The following is a 14,532-nucleotide window of genomic DNA, read 5'->3' as shown; positions in this document are numbered from 1 at the left end:
TTCTGCCCTCTCCTGTCCTAGAACATGCCCCAGAATCCTCTAAGCACACATAAAACTTCCGTGACAGATACACAAGCACTGTTCAGCAGATAAGTTGACGTGGAAAGGGGACCTTGAAGCTGTTTGAAAACTACTGTGCTAGAAGAAAAAAATTCCGTCTGTTTCTTCTCCTCATGTACAATCTAGACTTGACCTGTACCGTGCTTCAGGGAAATTTGAGCTCCTAGATCGGATTCTTCCTAAGTTACGAGCTACTAACCACAAGGTGCTGCTGTTCTGTCAGATGACCTCCCTCATGACCATAATGGAAGACTATTTTGCTTACCGTGGCTTCAAATACCTCAGGCTAGATGGTGAGTTTGGCACTAGGGCTTGTAACATTGTACTAATTTTGCTTTTGGAGGTACCTGTTCAAGGCCTGGTTTTGGTAGACCATTAATCAAGTATCCTGTCTTCAAGTAGTCTCTGAATATCTTCAATTAGGCTGTGTGTGGAACTGTATACAAAAGTGGAACATAATGACTTTGGTTCCTTTGCATTGTACTGCAGCATGGATGCATAGGAAGTACTCTTGGCACATGCAGTTTTGGGGTCCAATCTTGCATCTCCCAAATGCATGTGGAGCCACCACATAGACATTGGTACTTTGCTTTCCCCCAGTGGGCAACCTCCATGCTAGGCAGGCAGCATTCCAACTAGGCCATTCCCTTTTATACCCCGCACTACAAACATTCACAAGTTCCTCCTTCAGACCCCTGGTGTCCAGATCACTCCAATGAAAAGGAGGAGTGGAGCCACATGCTGAAAGGGGGAGATACAGAAAGGCCTGTCTTGAAATGAATGGCCTAGCTGCAATGCCAAATGCTCAGCAAGACAGAGGTAGGGGTGGGCACTGCTGACACCAGTTGAGTGATACCTGAGGCAGTTTTGGTGCATGCAAGGTGTACAGAATTTCCCTCATGGCCGCTTGGCTGGATGTTCATGCTGGAGAATTGGTAGTATAGGTTTTAGATGGTGTTTAGTCACTTTTAGATTTTATGGTTTTGCCCTAGAAGGCTTTGTCTGTCAATATGGCACAAGCAATTTTTCAAAAAGAGGCTTCAGACATTTGTCATGGAGCTGCTACTTCAGAGGCAGACTTGATTCATTCTCTCATCTGTGCGTGGAGAAGAAGATGCCTCCAGTGCTAATGTGAGCCAAATGAGAGAATGCAGTTCTTCAGCTAGACCACCTGAAGACCTTGGAGAAGTGATCTGGAGGAATTTTCCCATATTGTGTGAAGCACTGTGAGGTGTTGAGAGTCCTAGACTAAGAACCCTTCGGACATTATGGCATTCACTTGGGGACACTATGTAAACACCTCTATCTCTTCTGTAGGTGTATATAGATGCATACATTGCCAATTATAATCGTGGCATTACATTTGAAGAATGCATTAATAAAAAACAGTAGCTCTGGCAATATTATACTTTCACTTTCAAATTATAGAGTGGCAGCAAGACTCTGTCAAATGGCCTAAATTTATTGTAATGAAAGCCATTATAATGACTTGCCACGGTTATTCCTCCAGCCTCCAAGGGTTACTTTTTCCCAATGACTTCTCTTGCTGGTGGCTTTGCCTTGAAATGATGGATCTCTTTTGGATAGTTATCCTGAAAAAATGTTGATTTAGCCTGTTGTATCAAATATTCTGGTAGATGCATTGCTCCATGATAAGATTGTTTTAGCACATTCCTACTATATTTCATAGAATCATAGAATAGGATGATTCATAGAATTTGTTCTTGTTAATTCATGCTAACCTTTATTGTTTCTGTTTTCATATGTTTTCTTTTACGCTCTTGACTCAGGAGTTGTTTCTTAATCAGTGACACAGGCCCCGTTCATATGTTATGTTCCCCCAAGAATTGTTTCTGGGGTGAGTTCAAGAGCAGATCTTGAGTTCACTTCCCCTCACCTCCTGACACTTCACACAATGAGAAAAGAGGCATTTACAGAGTGTCCCGAGATGAATGCCACAATGAGCTTTTCTACACAAGGCTGTTAATCCGCTATATCCACTTCCGGTTTTGTCGCAGAATTGAGATGCAAGCACTACACAAAGAGCATTTATTTTCCTGCTTTTCTGCTACAATACCTCTAGGTGGCACTGTAGTATAGCAGAATAGCACAAATACACAAGTGAAAAAAGCATTTCCCCTGCTTCAGTGTCGATATCGCTTTTTTGATGTTGGTACTGAGGTGTTTTTTCCTCTGTTTCAAGGCCATGTTAGGCAATCTCAAGGAACTGAGGGATTAGACAGGAACCCGTTAGGGGCATGTGCAGCAGGACAGTGGGGGAGGGTTCCTGCCAAAAGAATCCTCAGCTATAGAAGGTTCCCGATAGTGCTGTTTAGCCACAGAAGCAAAGCTGGAGGGTCATGATGTCATCTAAAGAACCCATAAACAGCCATGAGTAGGGAATGATGACCACACAATAAATGCCTTGTGTAGAAAAGCTCAGTGTCTGAAGTATCTGCAATCTGATATGGTATAGTCTCTTCATAATTTTCTGAACATATGACTCCACTGTTGGTCAGAAATTAGGGTCAACTTACACTGTGCTTAGTAACAGAGAAGGTTAGGTGTACCCAAAGATGATGGTACACGGTGCAAGACAGAAGCCTGTTTATGCCATCAACATAAGCTTTATTTTATATGTACCACTGTGTGATTGCTACTTCAGGCTGCAATCAGCAGTCATCCAGGTCTGGCAGATCACGTGATAAAACTCCCATGGCACTGCTGCATCTCCCATGTGGCTGGAACAGGAATTTGACAGATGGTCCAGCTGCCTCGTGTGATTGTAGTTGTCAGACATTGCTGGTGATTGTATGGAGCCCCAATAGTATAGAAGTAGCAACCACAATAGCACTATGAACTGCGCTTTCCAGAGACCATAGCCTGTCTCACTGGTTTTACTGATAAATGATAGAGAAAAGTAGACAGTAGCTTTTAACTGCAGCTTCTGCCACTGGTACATAGCTGAGCATTCATTTATCTTATTCCCCTCTTATCCCCAGTTTGGAGTACAGAAGTAGGAAGAGGCAGAATTGGGAGAAAGCCTCAATACCAACTTCCTGTCCTCTCTTTTTTTTTCTCCCCCCCCCCCCAAGACAGTATCTGCTAATTCAAACCACCTGATTGTTCTCTGATTGTAAGTTGCATTTTGTAATATCATTAAGAGCTTAAACACTTAAATTGACATTCAAGCTCTCCAGATGTAATGATTTTGGAATGTAGCTATTTCTCAACTGTGTTGGTGCCTAGTGTAAAATATTTTCCCCCTGTGGACCAATGCTGTGCTCTTCCAGAGTTCTGGAGTTCCTATAGTGATAGCATTTATATTGAAATAATACCTTTATAGCAGGGGATACAAACCCTCTCTTCTCTGGACTTTTAAAGGGACCACTAAAGCAGAAGATCGTGGCATGTTGCTGAAAACCTTCAATGAGCCAGGCTCTGAATATTTCATTTTTCTGCTGAGTACCCGAGCAGGGGGTCTGGGACTGAACCTGCAGTCTGCTGATACTGTGATAATTTTTGACAGTGACTGGAATCCTCACCAGGTAACAAATATATGCATTACTGGACTTCAGAAAGAAGGATTTTGAAGGGCAGAATTGGTAATGTGGAGTTGGCAATGATAATAGTGTAGTAGACCTGTCATATCTGAAGAAAAGATTCTGTGTCTTGCTCTAATTTGGTCAGCAGTAAACACAGAACAATTCCTCACAAAGGAAGCCTGTATTATAAATCTTTTAGGCATGATGGTTAGCATTCCTGTATTTCTTAGAATCTATAGTGAGAATTGAGGATTCCTTGAATCTGATATGTGGTGGACATTCATCTTATACCCAACATCAACTGCTTGCTAGCTGCTTTGTACCTTCCATGATGGATATCTTTCCCTCACCTTTTATTTTATTTTATATTTTATTTTATGTATTTATTTATTGCCTTTTTGCCAAGGCTCCCAAGGGGTAGTTTACAATGTTAAAATACTAAAACGAATGTTACCAAAAAGATGGAATAGAATTCCCTCAGGCCAATTCCCTCAGGGTACAGAGGTCTTAAGTAGCTCCAGGAAAAGCGGGGGAGGGGCTTCACCAACAGTTTTTGCAAGCCAACTGGTGGTCCTTTCAGGAGTTGATGGCATGATTTCCGTAGCCTGAGCTTCTTCATTTCTGCCTTGCATTAGGGCTCAGAGATCTTAACTTCCCCCAGGGAAGGTGGGGGCGGAACTACCTAGAGCTGGGGTCCTCCGTGTGGTGCTGTGTCCCCCAGTGCGGACGTTTTCCTTGGCACCTGCCAGGCTTCCTGCACCTTCTGATTTTTTAACAGATTTTTTTTGGAGGCTGGTGTTCTGCAGACTGAAGCACTGGCCTCAAGTGCCATCTTTATTTCTAAGAATGCCTCTGAGCCTCATGAGGGCCTCAGACACTTCCTTAGAAAATAAAATGGCATGCAGCTGCAGCCCAGTGCTTCATTTTGAAGCATCCCCAACTGCCTGAAAAAAGGTAAGCTGGATGTGGTAGGAGTGTCCTTTGGGTTTGGGGGAGGGGGAGAATAACAGCTGTATGTTTTGCCTTTTCTCTGTGTGTGTGTGTGTGTGTGTGTGTTTTGTCTGTTTTTATTTGTGGGGAGGATTGTATGGTATTTTCTTGTGTTTTGTGGGGGCAAATATATGATTTGGCATTTGGGTCTCTGACCCCACCTCTGCCTTCTACTCAGTATCTTGGCCAAGTTACTTCTCTGAGCCTCATCAGTTTGCTTTCTGTGAAATGGGTGTTGGCGTAGAAAACTGTGGGTTTGCAAGTATGGTTTTGTGTTTTGGAGCTCAGACTTCACTTCTGCTTTGTACTTAGGTTCATGGGTAAGTTCCTCTTCTATCAGATCCATTGGTTTGCCTTCTGGGAAATGGGTGTTTTGTGAATGAGCAAGCCCCCCCCCCCTTTGGTGGTCTACAACCGTAATAAAATTGATTGTATTGATTGATCCCCTCCCCCAGTAACTACTTTATGAGAGCAGCCACAACGCTCTCAAAATTCCAAACGTGCCCAGTGGCCCAAAGGGGTTGGAGACCCCTGACGTAGAACAACCTGGCTTATACTGAACAAGATTGTTACACAGATGTTTCTGGCGAGTCATTCACACAATCAGTACATTATGTTCATTTAATTGCTAACTAAGGCCAAAAGTCTCTCCGTGTACCAAAGCCAAAGGATGGTGTTTGAAACCAGGTAACGCTTGGCGTTTTTTTAGTTAGCAAGCAAGGATAAGAAGGATTGTTTCTCCTGTGATTATTTAGACATCTGCTCAATGGCTTTCTGAGCAGTCCATTTATGGTACATGTGTAACATAGCAGGTGAGCTCAAAAAGTCAGATAGCCCCAGTGAATGGGTTGCAGTATAGAACATCGGCCTTTAACTGGTGGGTTAGGATACACTTCTGGTTCATAGGCTAACCTAAGGAGGGTCGCAGCAGCAGCATTGCCACCATAGAAATGCTCAGTGTTAAATTAAGGGAGTCCCAAAATGTCTGTGGTAAAGGTGGATCTGGGTCTGAAAAGCTTGAAGATTACTGATACAGAAGCATCTTGCCAGTAGACACCATGGCTGCAGTAGCATTTCCTTTTTGAAGCTATCTAACCCCAAGCATGGGGTAGCCTCCAAGACAGACATCCAGCACCGGGGGACCCACACTGAAATATTGTGGGTTGAACCCTCTTAACGTGCTCTGTTTTAAACACAAGACTGAGCTGAGCTACATTTTAATCACTCTGAACAGTGAGAGCATTCTCCCCCCGCCCGCCCTCCCCCAGGACTTGCAGGCACAGGATCGAGCCCATCGCATTGGACAGCAAAATGAAGTGCGTGTGCTGCGCCTCTGTACTGTGAACAGCGTGGAAGAGAAAATCCTTGCTGCTGCCAAGTACAAGCTGAATGTCGACCAGAAGGTTATCCAGGCTGGCATGTTTGACCAGAAGTCCTCCAGCCATGAAAGGCGAGCTTTCCTCCAGGCTATCCTGGAGCACGAGGAGCAAGATGAGGTAAGGGGGCCATGGAGGACTTGCCTCCTCCTCCTCCAGGGGGCTGGAAGCAAATGGCATGAACCCTTGTCATCCTAGGAAGTAAATTTGAGTGTCAGTGGAAGGTGCTGGATTGACAGCCCTGGAGACTGAAGTCCTCTATCTATCCACAGACCAGATACAGCACGGGCAGCGGCAGTGGCAGCGCAAGCTTTCCCCACACTGCCTCAACCCTGTGCCTCAACTCCGACTTGGAGGAGCCACCTTTAAAGGTGAGAGGGGTAATTCAGTCGCCGCGCCCGTCCAGTCCTTAGCCTCACTATTTAAGTCTGTCAACAAAGTTGCCAACTTGGATGGTGAGCTTCTGCCACGTGGATACCTGTCCACTGAGACCACCTGACTCATTTTCACATGAGTAGCCAAATCAAACGTGAGATGGTAGAACCACATTCGATATAGAGCTCCAAGCACGTGAGCCACCAGATCATATCTTTACACACAAGTTAAATGGGGGAATTTTGAAATCTTTCAGGAAGAAGATGAAGTTCCTGATGACGAAACAGTTAACCAGATGATTGCCCGACATGAGGAGGAGTTTGATCTTTTTATGGTGAGAGTGACTGCCTTGCTTCTTGTATTCCAAACAGGTCAGCTTTATTTTCCTGAATTCAGCCTAATGTTAAAGTATCCTTAAGGAGTGTTAAGTAAAAACATGGTTCTGGGTCCGGAGGTCAGAGCAGGTGGTAGACTCCTGCCAGTAGAAAGAAGTGTGTGTGTGTGTGTGTGTGTGTGTAAGAGAGTGCACGTGCGAGCACACTTCAAAGGTTCATGCAGATTCTGCCCTTGCTTTGCCTTTATGAGTAAGGCCTTTGGGTTTTTTCAATTAGATGGTGCTATTGCTTGGAGGGCAAGTCCCAGTGGCAGCTAAGCAGCTCTCAGTACAAGCATCATGGGCACCTTTACAAAAAGCAACAAGTTGAGAAACGTTTGGTGTGGGCCTGTGGCAGTCTAGTGTGTCTTTGGGAGACAAGAGAGGCTGTTGGCCTGGGCCCACTTGTTATGGAAGTGGGAGAGGGGGAGGTTGATGATGACGGGGTGGCAGTGGGACTTGACTCAATTACAACTTCCACACAGAAACCAAAAGTACAACAGGACTAAACAGGCTCCCTAAGCAAGGCTTTTGGTCTCCATTTATGTATTGAAGCTTATTGCCTGGCCTAAGACTCAGGGCAATAAACATGCTGCACCTGTTTGCCTCTTGGCCAGATCTAGTCTCCTCAGGAGTACTGCCTGCCCTGCTAGCAGGCAAACACCTTTCTTTTTCCTGCCAGTAGCCTGAGCCCTAGAGACAGGAGCAGAAATGCCTCATTCACTCCCCCACATTCCTCTGTCTCCCCTCCTCCAGCAATCAACCCCCCTTCTTCAGGGCATTAAAGGCAGAGGATGGGAAGGAGAAGCCCCTGCCCTCCAGCCTATGCACTCCTGTGTTTCCAGTAGCCACAGATTATTAGAGGAGGGGAAATTATGTTAGGTAAGGAGAGGGAGGTTAGCTCCCCCTCCTCCTTCGCCTGCTAAGTTTACACTGGAGGGAAGTGGGTGGGGAGCTGCTGGAGCTGGTAGCTTTCAAATAAACTATACCTTACATGCCTTATTTGTGCAGTATAAGTGCACATACATTGATATTCATATAACTAAGAAGAGCTCTGAAGTGATATAGTTGCCAGAGTGCTTGCAGGTTTGCATCTGCTCTGATTGGTGTCTGTAGGGGGAGGCAGAGCTCAGTTCATATTTTTTCCATACAAACGTACACATTTCTGATATGAACCCCTTTGGAACTGAGTTAAAATGTCTTCCTTTCCTTCCAGCAAGCTTCCTTTCCTTACAGCAAGCAAAGCCTGTTAACGTGGAAATAAATTTCATTACTAGCAGTGAGGCTTATTTCCAAGTGTATTTAGGATTGCAGCCAACCTCATCCCTCTAGTCCACTGTCTCAGAGGCCACCTTTCTCATGAAAAGCCAGTTCTTTGTGCATAGTTTATGGTGATTCTTGGTACCCTTTTATGATCTAAAGCATTAGACTGTGTGTCAACACATTTTGTTTTTAATTGTGTTGCATTTTGGGCCCAGAATACAGTAACAATGGGAACCTGAATGACTCTTAGGGCCCTTCTGAGGAAAAAAACAGCCCCATTACAGGGGTTTGGTTTATTTATTTAGATTTTAGCTTAGATTTATATTTCACTTCATCCTCTGGCACTCAGTGGGGGAACACAACACTTCACCCCCGCCCCCGCCCCCAAATCTGATTCATCTTCACAAGACAGGAGATATTCACTGAGAATCAGCACCCTTTTTCTACTCCTTGTGCTGACCAAGCAGCAGGAGAAAACTGATAGCCGAAAAATCCCAGCAGTGGTTGTAACTTCTTGTTTGTAATTGCCTTGTAGACAGGGTATGCTATTGGACTCTGTCTCCATTCGGTGGCAACTTCTGCCCTTCTCTCGTGATAATGATGCTTGCTGGTGTAGCCCCACTGTCTTTCCGTAGGAACATCACTCGGGTTGCATGCTGTGATTGTACCACTAACTAGGATTTAGACTATTTTTATCCCTCGGTTTCTCCTTTTGCATCTTGCAGTTGTTCCATGCCTGCCACTACTACTTTGTAACTTTTGTAGAGCTTGCTGTTTTCAAAACCTTAAGGCTCTGAGCTTTCTTTTGTTCCCATTGCCATCATGCTACTCTGACCAATATGTTCTTAACACAGCATATGCATTGCTGACCTTCCTGTACTTAGTGAATCCCTCTTAATTTAGACTGAGATAATAGAACTGCAGAAGGCTTCAGTAGCTTTAAATGGGAGAGCTACACCAGTTCTAAGTAAATGCCCTCGAGTGTATAACCAAAATGACCAATGCAATATTGTTTGGCGTCTTCACCATAGACTGTTCTCCTTACAGCGCATGGACTTGGATCGCAGGCGAGAAGAAGCCCGCAATCCAAAGCGTAAGCCACGTCTGATGGAAGAGGATGAGTTGCCCTCTTGGATCATTAAAGATGATGCTGAAGTGGAAAGACTAACGTGTGAGGAAGAGGAAGAGAAGATGTTTGGGCGAGGTTCCCGTCACCGTAAGGAAGTGGACTATAGCGACTCCCTGACTGAGAAGCAGTGGCTCAAGGTATACATGGTACAGCATCGTTCTCCAATGATTTTCTAAAATTTTATTTCTACCTGTGTCTGTGTTGTCTGTCTGTGTGTCTGAATGTTGAGAAAATACCCAATATCAGAAGTTTTGATGGTCAGCTGAGATTGAGCTAGCAATTATTCAATTTGGTAACAATGCTTCCTTTATACAGTCACCAGAGATAGTCTAGGAAGCTATTAAATTGATACTCTAACCTCACCCTTTAAAAAAAATTTAAAATCATTGAACATTCTTAAATAGATCTTCACCATACAAAACTTCTGTTGGGTATTAGCAACTCAACTGTGTGGAACCATGTTGCTAAACTTAAATTCAATTGATCTCCTTGACAGATGTCAAACATTTCAGATGCAGAAAGCCCACTTGCTATGCAGCTGAGTGTACCTTCTTCTTGCCTGTCCCAGCAAACATTTCATCCTACTTGTTGTTGGGCAGTGATCCAGAGATTGGATGCTCTCCTTCTTTGGTCATTAGGAGGGCAGACTTCAGGGGGGAAACAAGCAGCTGGCCCTGTGCTAGACTAGGAGGCACCACCCTTCCTCCTGAGAGCCAGTCACGTCTCTGTCTACTGCAAGAGAAAAGTGCAGGCTTAGTTAGGTGTGATCTGCTGCTGAACAAGCTAGGAACTTTTTCCTTGGTAGAATTACCCATATGCTGAGTTAGAGAGGAGAGAGTGGTGATTCAAGCTGAAGAACTGCACAGCAAGCAAGGAGACATGCGGCTGCTTCGCTGAACCTACCAAAAGCTTTTGCCGAAGATCAAGAATGCAGGCCTGGAGCCAGAGGACCTTGCTATGAAATTCAGTATCAAGAGTTCCTCCATCCTGCTGTTCAAGGGCATCTCTTTGAACCCAGGTTTCAAGACATTTCTTAAAGCTTCTTGGGGTAAGCTAAATAAGGCACCCTCTTCATGATCTCTCTGTTCCACCCAGAGCCTCAGTTGTTCTTGTTACCTACAATACATGAAACTGCTATGTTCCTTATCATAAATTCCTTCTTGCTGCCTGAGGGAGACTGGACCAGGGGCCTTAAGAATATAGTTATAGTAACTATAGTATACCCCCACTTGGGGGGTGGGGGTTTGAATCTCTGTGTCAGAGCATGTACTTTGCATGTGCAGGGTCTCGGATTCAAGCCAATTGAAGAATCACAGATGGACCAGAGGCAGAGAAAGACTTTGCTGCCGTTCACCATAGGTTACTAGACTAGAAGGGCCATTGGTCTGACATGGCATAAAGCAACTTGCAATACTGCATTCTGCTTTTGTTGGGCTGGCCATTTCACTCAGGACATTTACCAACATAGTTGTAGTGTCTGTGGTTACTTCCAAGGATTTGGGGTCTCTGTACACTCCAGGATGATATACTCATAAGGGCCAAGTTTAGGGCAGAAGTAAAACCTCTTAGCCTGTTTATAAACAACTGGAACAGGACCCAGCTGATTCCTTCTTGGAGGATGCAACATCCAAATGGTTCTGGACACCAGTCTATGCTGCATGTGAATTTCCAAGGATGGAAGACTGAAGCTCAGATCCAGGAAATGCCTTTAGTGCTCTCCAGCTTATCTGATGGCGATGAGAATGCATAGAAGATCTGTCAACCATTCCAGGGCTTCATCCTAACAAACTAGATTCCAAGCAGGATGTCAGTTTTGGGGAAGGGAAGAAAATTCACTGAGGTGATGGCTCAGGAAACCCCTGGAAGGTTTCCTGAATCTCAAATCCTCAAGGTGAGGTTGCAGTGATAGATGTGAGACTACAAGGCTGAGGAGCCTGGTTCTGCCCTGACTGGATTACAGCATTTTCAGAATACAATAGGGCATAATGCTTCAGAATTCATACAGACAACATTTGTACATCAACCTAGAGATTATTCCAGTGTTCCAGAGCCTTAGGAGACCAGCTTGAGCCTTTGTCACCAAGTGGAGAGTTGCTTACTGGTCACAGTTTGGGTTTGAAGTGGGTTTGAAACCTTGCTGAGAACATGGTCAACAGTTCAGAGCTTTGGATTTGAGTTTACTCACTTTTTGTACTTTAACTTGGGAGCTCTATCATTTAAAGGTTCGTGGGAATGGCAACAACTTTCCTTTGCATCTGAAGAAGCGGTGAACAATCTTTTATGAAACATACACTGCAGACAATATATTTGAAGTTCTGCAAGCTGTAAAATACCTGCTGATGAAGGCAAAGGTCTAAACTCATCCAGCAGTTGTCATTGCATCAAGTAGACTCCTAACATTAAAATTGGGATTATTGAAATGGCAAAATTCTTGCTTCTGCAGTTCTTATGGGATCAAGTTGATTTCTACAGTCAAATCTGAAACACTCTCATGTGCAAATTACTGCTTTTAAAGAGAGTGGATTATTTTAAACTTGTGTGTATTAGCAGATCTGTCAGGATTGATTCTGAGCATATGGAGATAGCTAGCAGTTCAGATTCAGAAGGGGAACAGCCAGAACAGGGGGAGGTATCTTCCCGAGCAAGTTCAGATATGGATAAGCATGCTTCTCAGGATGCTAACACAGAAATGGCTGGGCCTGAAGCCCCCCCCCCCCCATGAGAACTGAGGAGGAGGAGAGTGCGGGGTGTGACCTGAGGGATGCTAGACTGCGGTGCAGAGCGAAGCGGGAAAAGTTAGAGGCGGAGCTCAGACGGTCAACCCGGTTGGCGATGCATGAGGGTTGATGTAGGGGAGTATCACTGGAAGGGAGGGGCATCCCTCCCTAAGTTATTCTAGCCAGCAAGTGTTTCAAACTGCTGGCACCATCGTAGCTCCCATTTGGATCCCCTGTTGTCATTTGTAAATGAAGCAGCTGTATTCCTTTGTAGCCTGAGAGTCTTGGAAGATTTGCATCTGTAATGAACCTGTTGATAGTGAATTAAAGGTGTGAGACTGAAGCCTCTCTTCTTGTTTGTGTGCATGAGAAAGGAGAAGGCCAAGGGAACATGACAAGATCAATCTTTGGATACTGAAGCTATACACCTGCCTATAACTGAGCTGTTCAGGTGGCATTCTGCTTTATGTGTTGCCTGTTTGCTGAGTAGGTAGACAAGGAGGGATCAAGATGTATATTTCAGAGTGTTGTGTGGTATCTGGATATGACCTACTAGTATGGAGAACATTTATAGACTGCCTTTTTACTAGGAGGACACAAAATTGTTTACAAATGAAATGATTGTTAAAAACAATGCACAAAACTCAGGATGCTGGTGTTCTTGCAGTGGCCTTCTTTCTTATAGGCATGTCAAGTCTGAAGTGCCATTGGCTATTCGGCGGAAGGATATTTTTAATAAATATTCTAGAAGCCTTGCTGTGGTAAACTGACTGTATTTGTGTGTGTAGGTTCGTTTTAGTGCCATGGACCTCCTAACCACCTCAGTGACTGGATCACTGCCCAGCAACAAATAGAACAGAACATTTAGTCTGAGGTGCAAATTTTCCTTCTGCTTGTTCAGTGGGCAGTAATCCAGAACCTGCCTGTTTTGGGATGGTCTGTGAACTCTTTAGTGTGCTTGCTGTGTGAGGTCTTCATTGCTAGGCTAGGAATAACTGGTTGTCCAGAGGAAGAGATGGTGACCTCTTAGTCCATCCTAGAGACATTTTCGTCAACATCTGCCCCCTGTTGGCTGGGCAGGAAACATGCCCCGTGTCTGGACCGCTACCTATCAAACAAGTAGAAACAAAGAAGGTAAGACCATGTTTTCTGTTTTACACCATGTTTGAGGGTGGCAGGGAGAAAGCTAGCCTAGCCTTTTTGCTTCTACACTAAGTATGTCAAAAGTCAGATGTTTTAGGAAGGATCATGAAGATCATGTTAATTCAAAAAAATAAAACCAGAATGACCGGCCAAGCAAGTTAATGTCCTCTGCTCCTTTTACAGCAGATCACCTCTTTTGTTCTTTCCTGATAGATCCAATGAGTTCAGTTTTATATTTTTAAAATTGCAGAAGCCATATTAGTTGTAAGGATCAAATAGACAATTGAGTGCTGCTATAACACTTTTAAAGACTGACTAAGGGTGCTTCCAGACATAGGGGCCCTAGCACTAACAAGCAGAAGGCATCGTGTAACTATTCCCATCTTTTCTTAATAAATTTTCCATGGTAACAGAGAAGAAGCAGTGGAAAAACACAGGAGGATTACAAGTGGATGACATCGTTGTCCGAACCCCTCCCCTCCCCCCCATTCCATGAATGATGCAGGGTGATTACACATTTAAAAGCCTCATCTGGAAGCACTCTAATTGGTTTATAAGCTTTTATAGAAAAGGGTCAACTTCTTCTGATGGATAAAGCTGATGAAGAAGATGGTGAGTCTGTGAACATCTTGGTGAAAATGTAGTTTCTTCCACTAAAATAACGGGGTGGGTGGGAGCTGAAACTAAGAGGAATGCAGAGAAAATTATTCCTGATAGCTCAGGTGAGGAACAGCAGTAATTATGACTGGGGGTGGCAGAGTTGCAGTTCAATGTATCTGGGGGGTGCCAGGTTGGGGAAGGGCTTCAGCTTTTCTATAAAGATGTAATGTGAAAAGTGGCTCAAACAGACACCCAGTGTTCCTGCCAGATGTTCTAATCAGTTGAATGCTGCAGGAAAGGTCCACATGGCTTCCAGCCCTGGGGAAGAAGTGTGAGGGCAAATCCATCAGCCATAGAAGTGTCCGTCAGGGCAGCACCTTGGAAACATGCAGATGGCTTCCTCACCAACTTCTTTTTTCAAAAAACGTGTTGTCCTTAGTTATTCAGGGTAAGCTGTTTTCATGGGATGTTTTTCTCCTATGTCCTTGCCTTGGAGAGGGTAACCTCTTCCTGCCTTTGCTGAGACAGGTAATACGTTTGGGATCTTTATGTAACCCCTCTTTCTGAAGAAAATTATGGTATAGATCTGGGTTATGGAAACTAGCAGAAAGGTCAGGCCAAACCTAGCCTGATTAAACTTCCTTCACCAGATACCACACAGGCCTGTCATGCAACACAGCAAATACTATATTGCGGTGTGGCCACAAAAGGTTGTTTCCACATAGACATTGGAACCTGCACCTTTTTGCTGCACATTATAGGACCATGGGAGACTCTGAACTCATCCTGGCATTTTCCTGGGACCTAAAAGAATTGTGCCAGTATTGGGACAATGTGGTTAACTTGTTTGGTGCAGAACTTTTTGCAGTTGTTTTCCCTATCTCTCCCCCCACCCCACCCCCCTCATCAAGGAGAAGAATGTATTGAGGAATGAATGTAGGAGTTTGGACACTCCACAGCT

The 14,532-nt window shown here is 44.4% G+C and overlaps 1 protein-coding gene across 1 annotated transcript in view; it reads left to right on the top strand.

The window, feature by feature from the left end:
- SMARCA4 (SWI/SNF related BAF chromatin remodeling complex subunit ATPase 4) overlaps nt 1-14,532 on the top strand; it is a 91,648-nt gene that overhangs the window by 65,193 nt on the left and 11,923 nt on the right. Inside the window, exons 25-30 of the mRNA XM_084835713.1 lie at nt 187-353; nt 3,445-3,608; nt 5,864-6,091; nt 6,244-6,342; nt 6,603-6,680; nt 9,030-9,257. Coding sequence (XP_084691839.1) covers nt 187-353; nt 3,445-3,608; nt 5,864-6,091; nt 6,244-6,342; nt 6,603-6,680; nt 9,030-9,257 — 964 coding nt within the window. The remainder of the gene's footprint in view (nt 1-186; nt 354-3,444; nt 3,609-5,863; nt 6,092-6,243; nt 6,343-6,602; nt 6,681-9,029; nt 9,258-14,532) is intronic.

The sequence above is a fragment of the Heloderma suspectum genome, chromosome 2, assembly GCF_057233095.1.
Source record: "Heloderma suspectum isolate Gila_16-S chromosome 2, 16-S_ref, whole genome shotgun sequence".
NCBI lineage: Eukaryota > Metazoa > Chordata > Lepidosauria > Squamata > Helodermatidae > Heloderma > Heloderma suspectum.
Note: the sequence above shows the minus strand (reverse complement) of the source record. Positions and strands in the feature narration are given on the sequence as shown.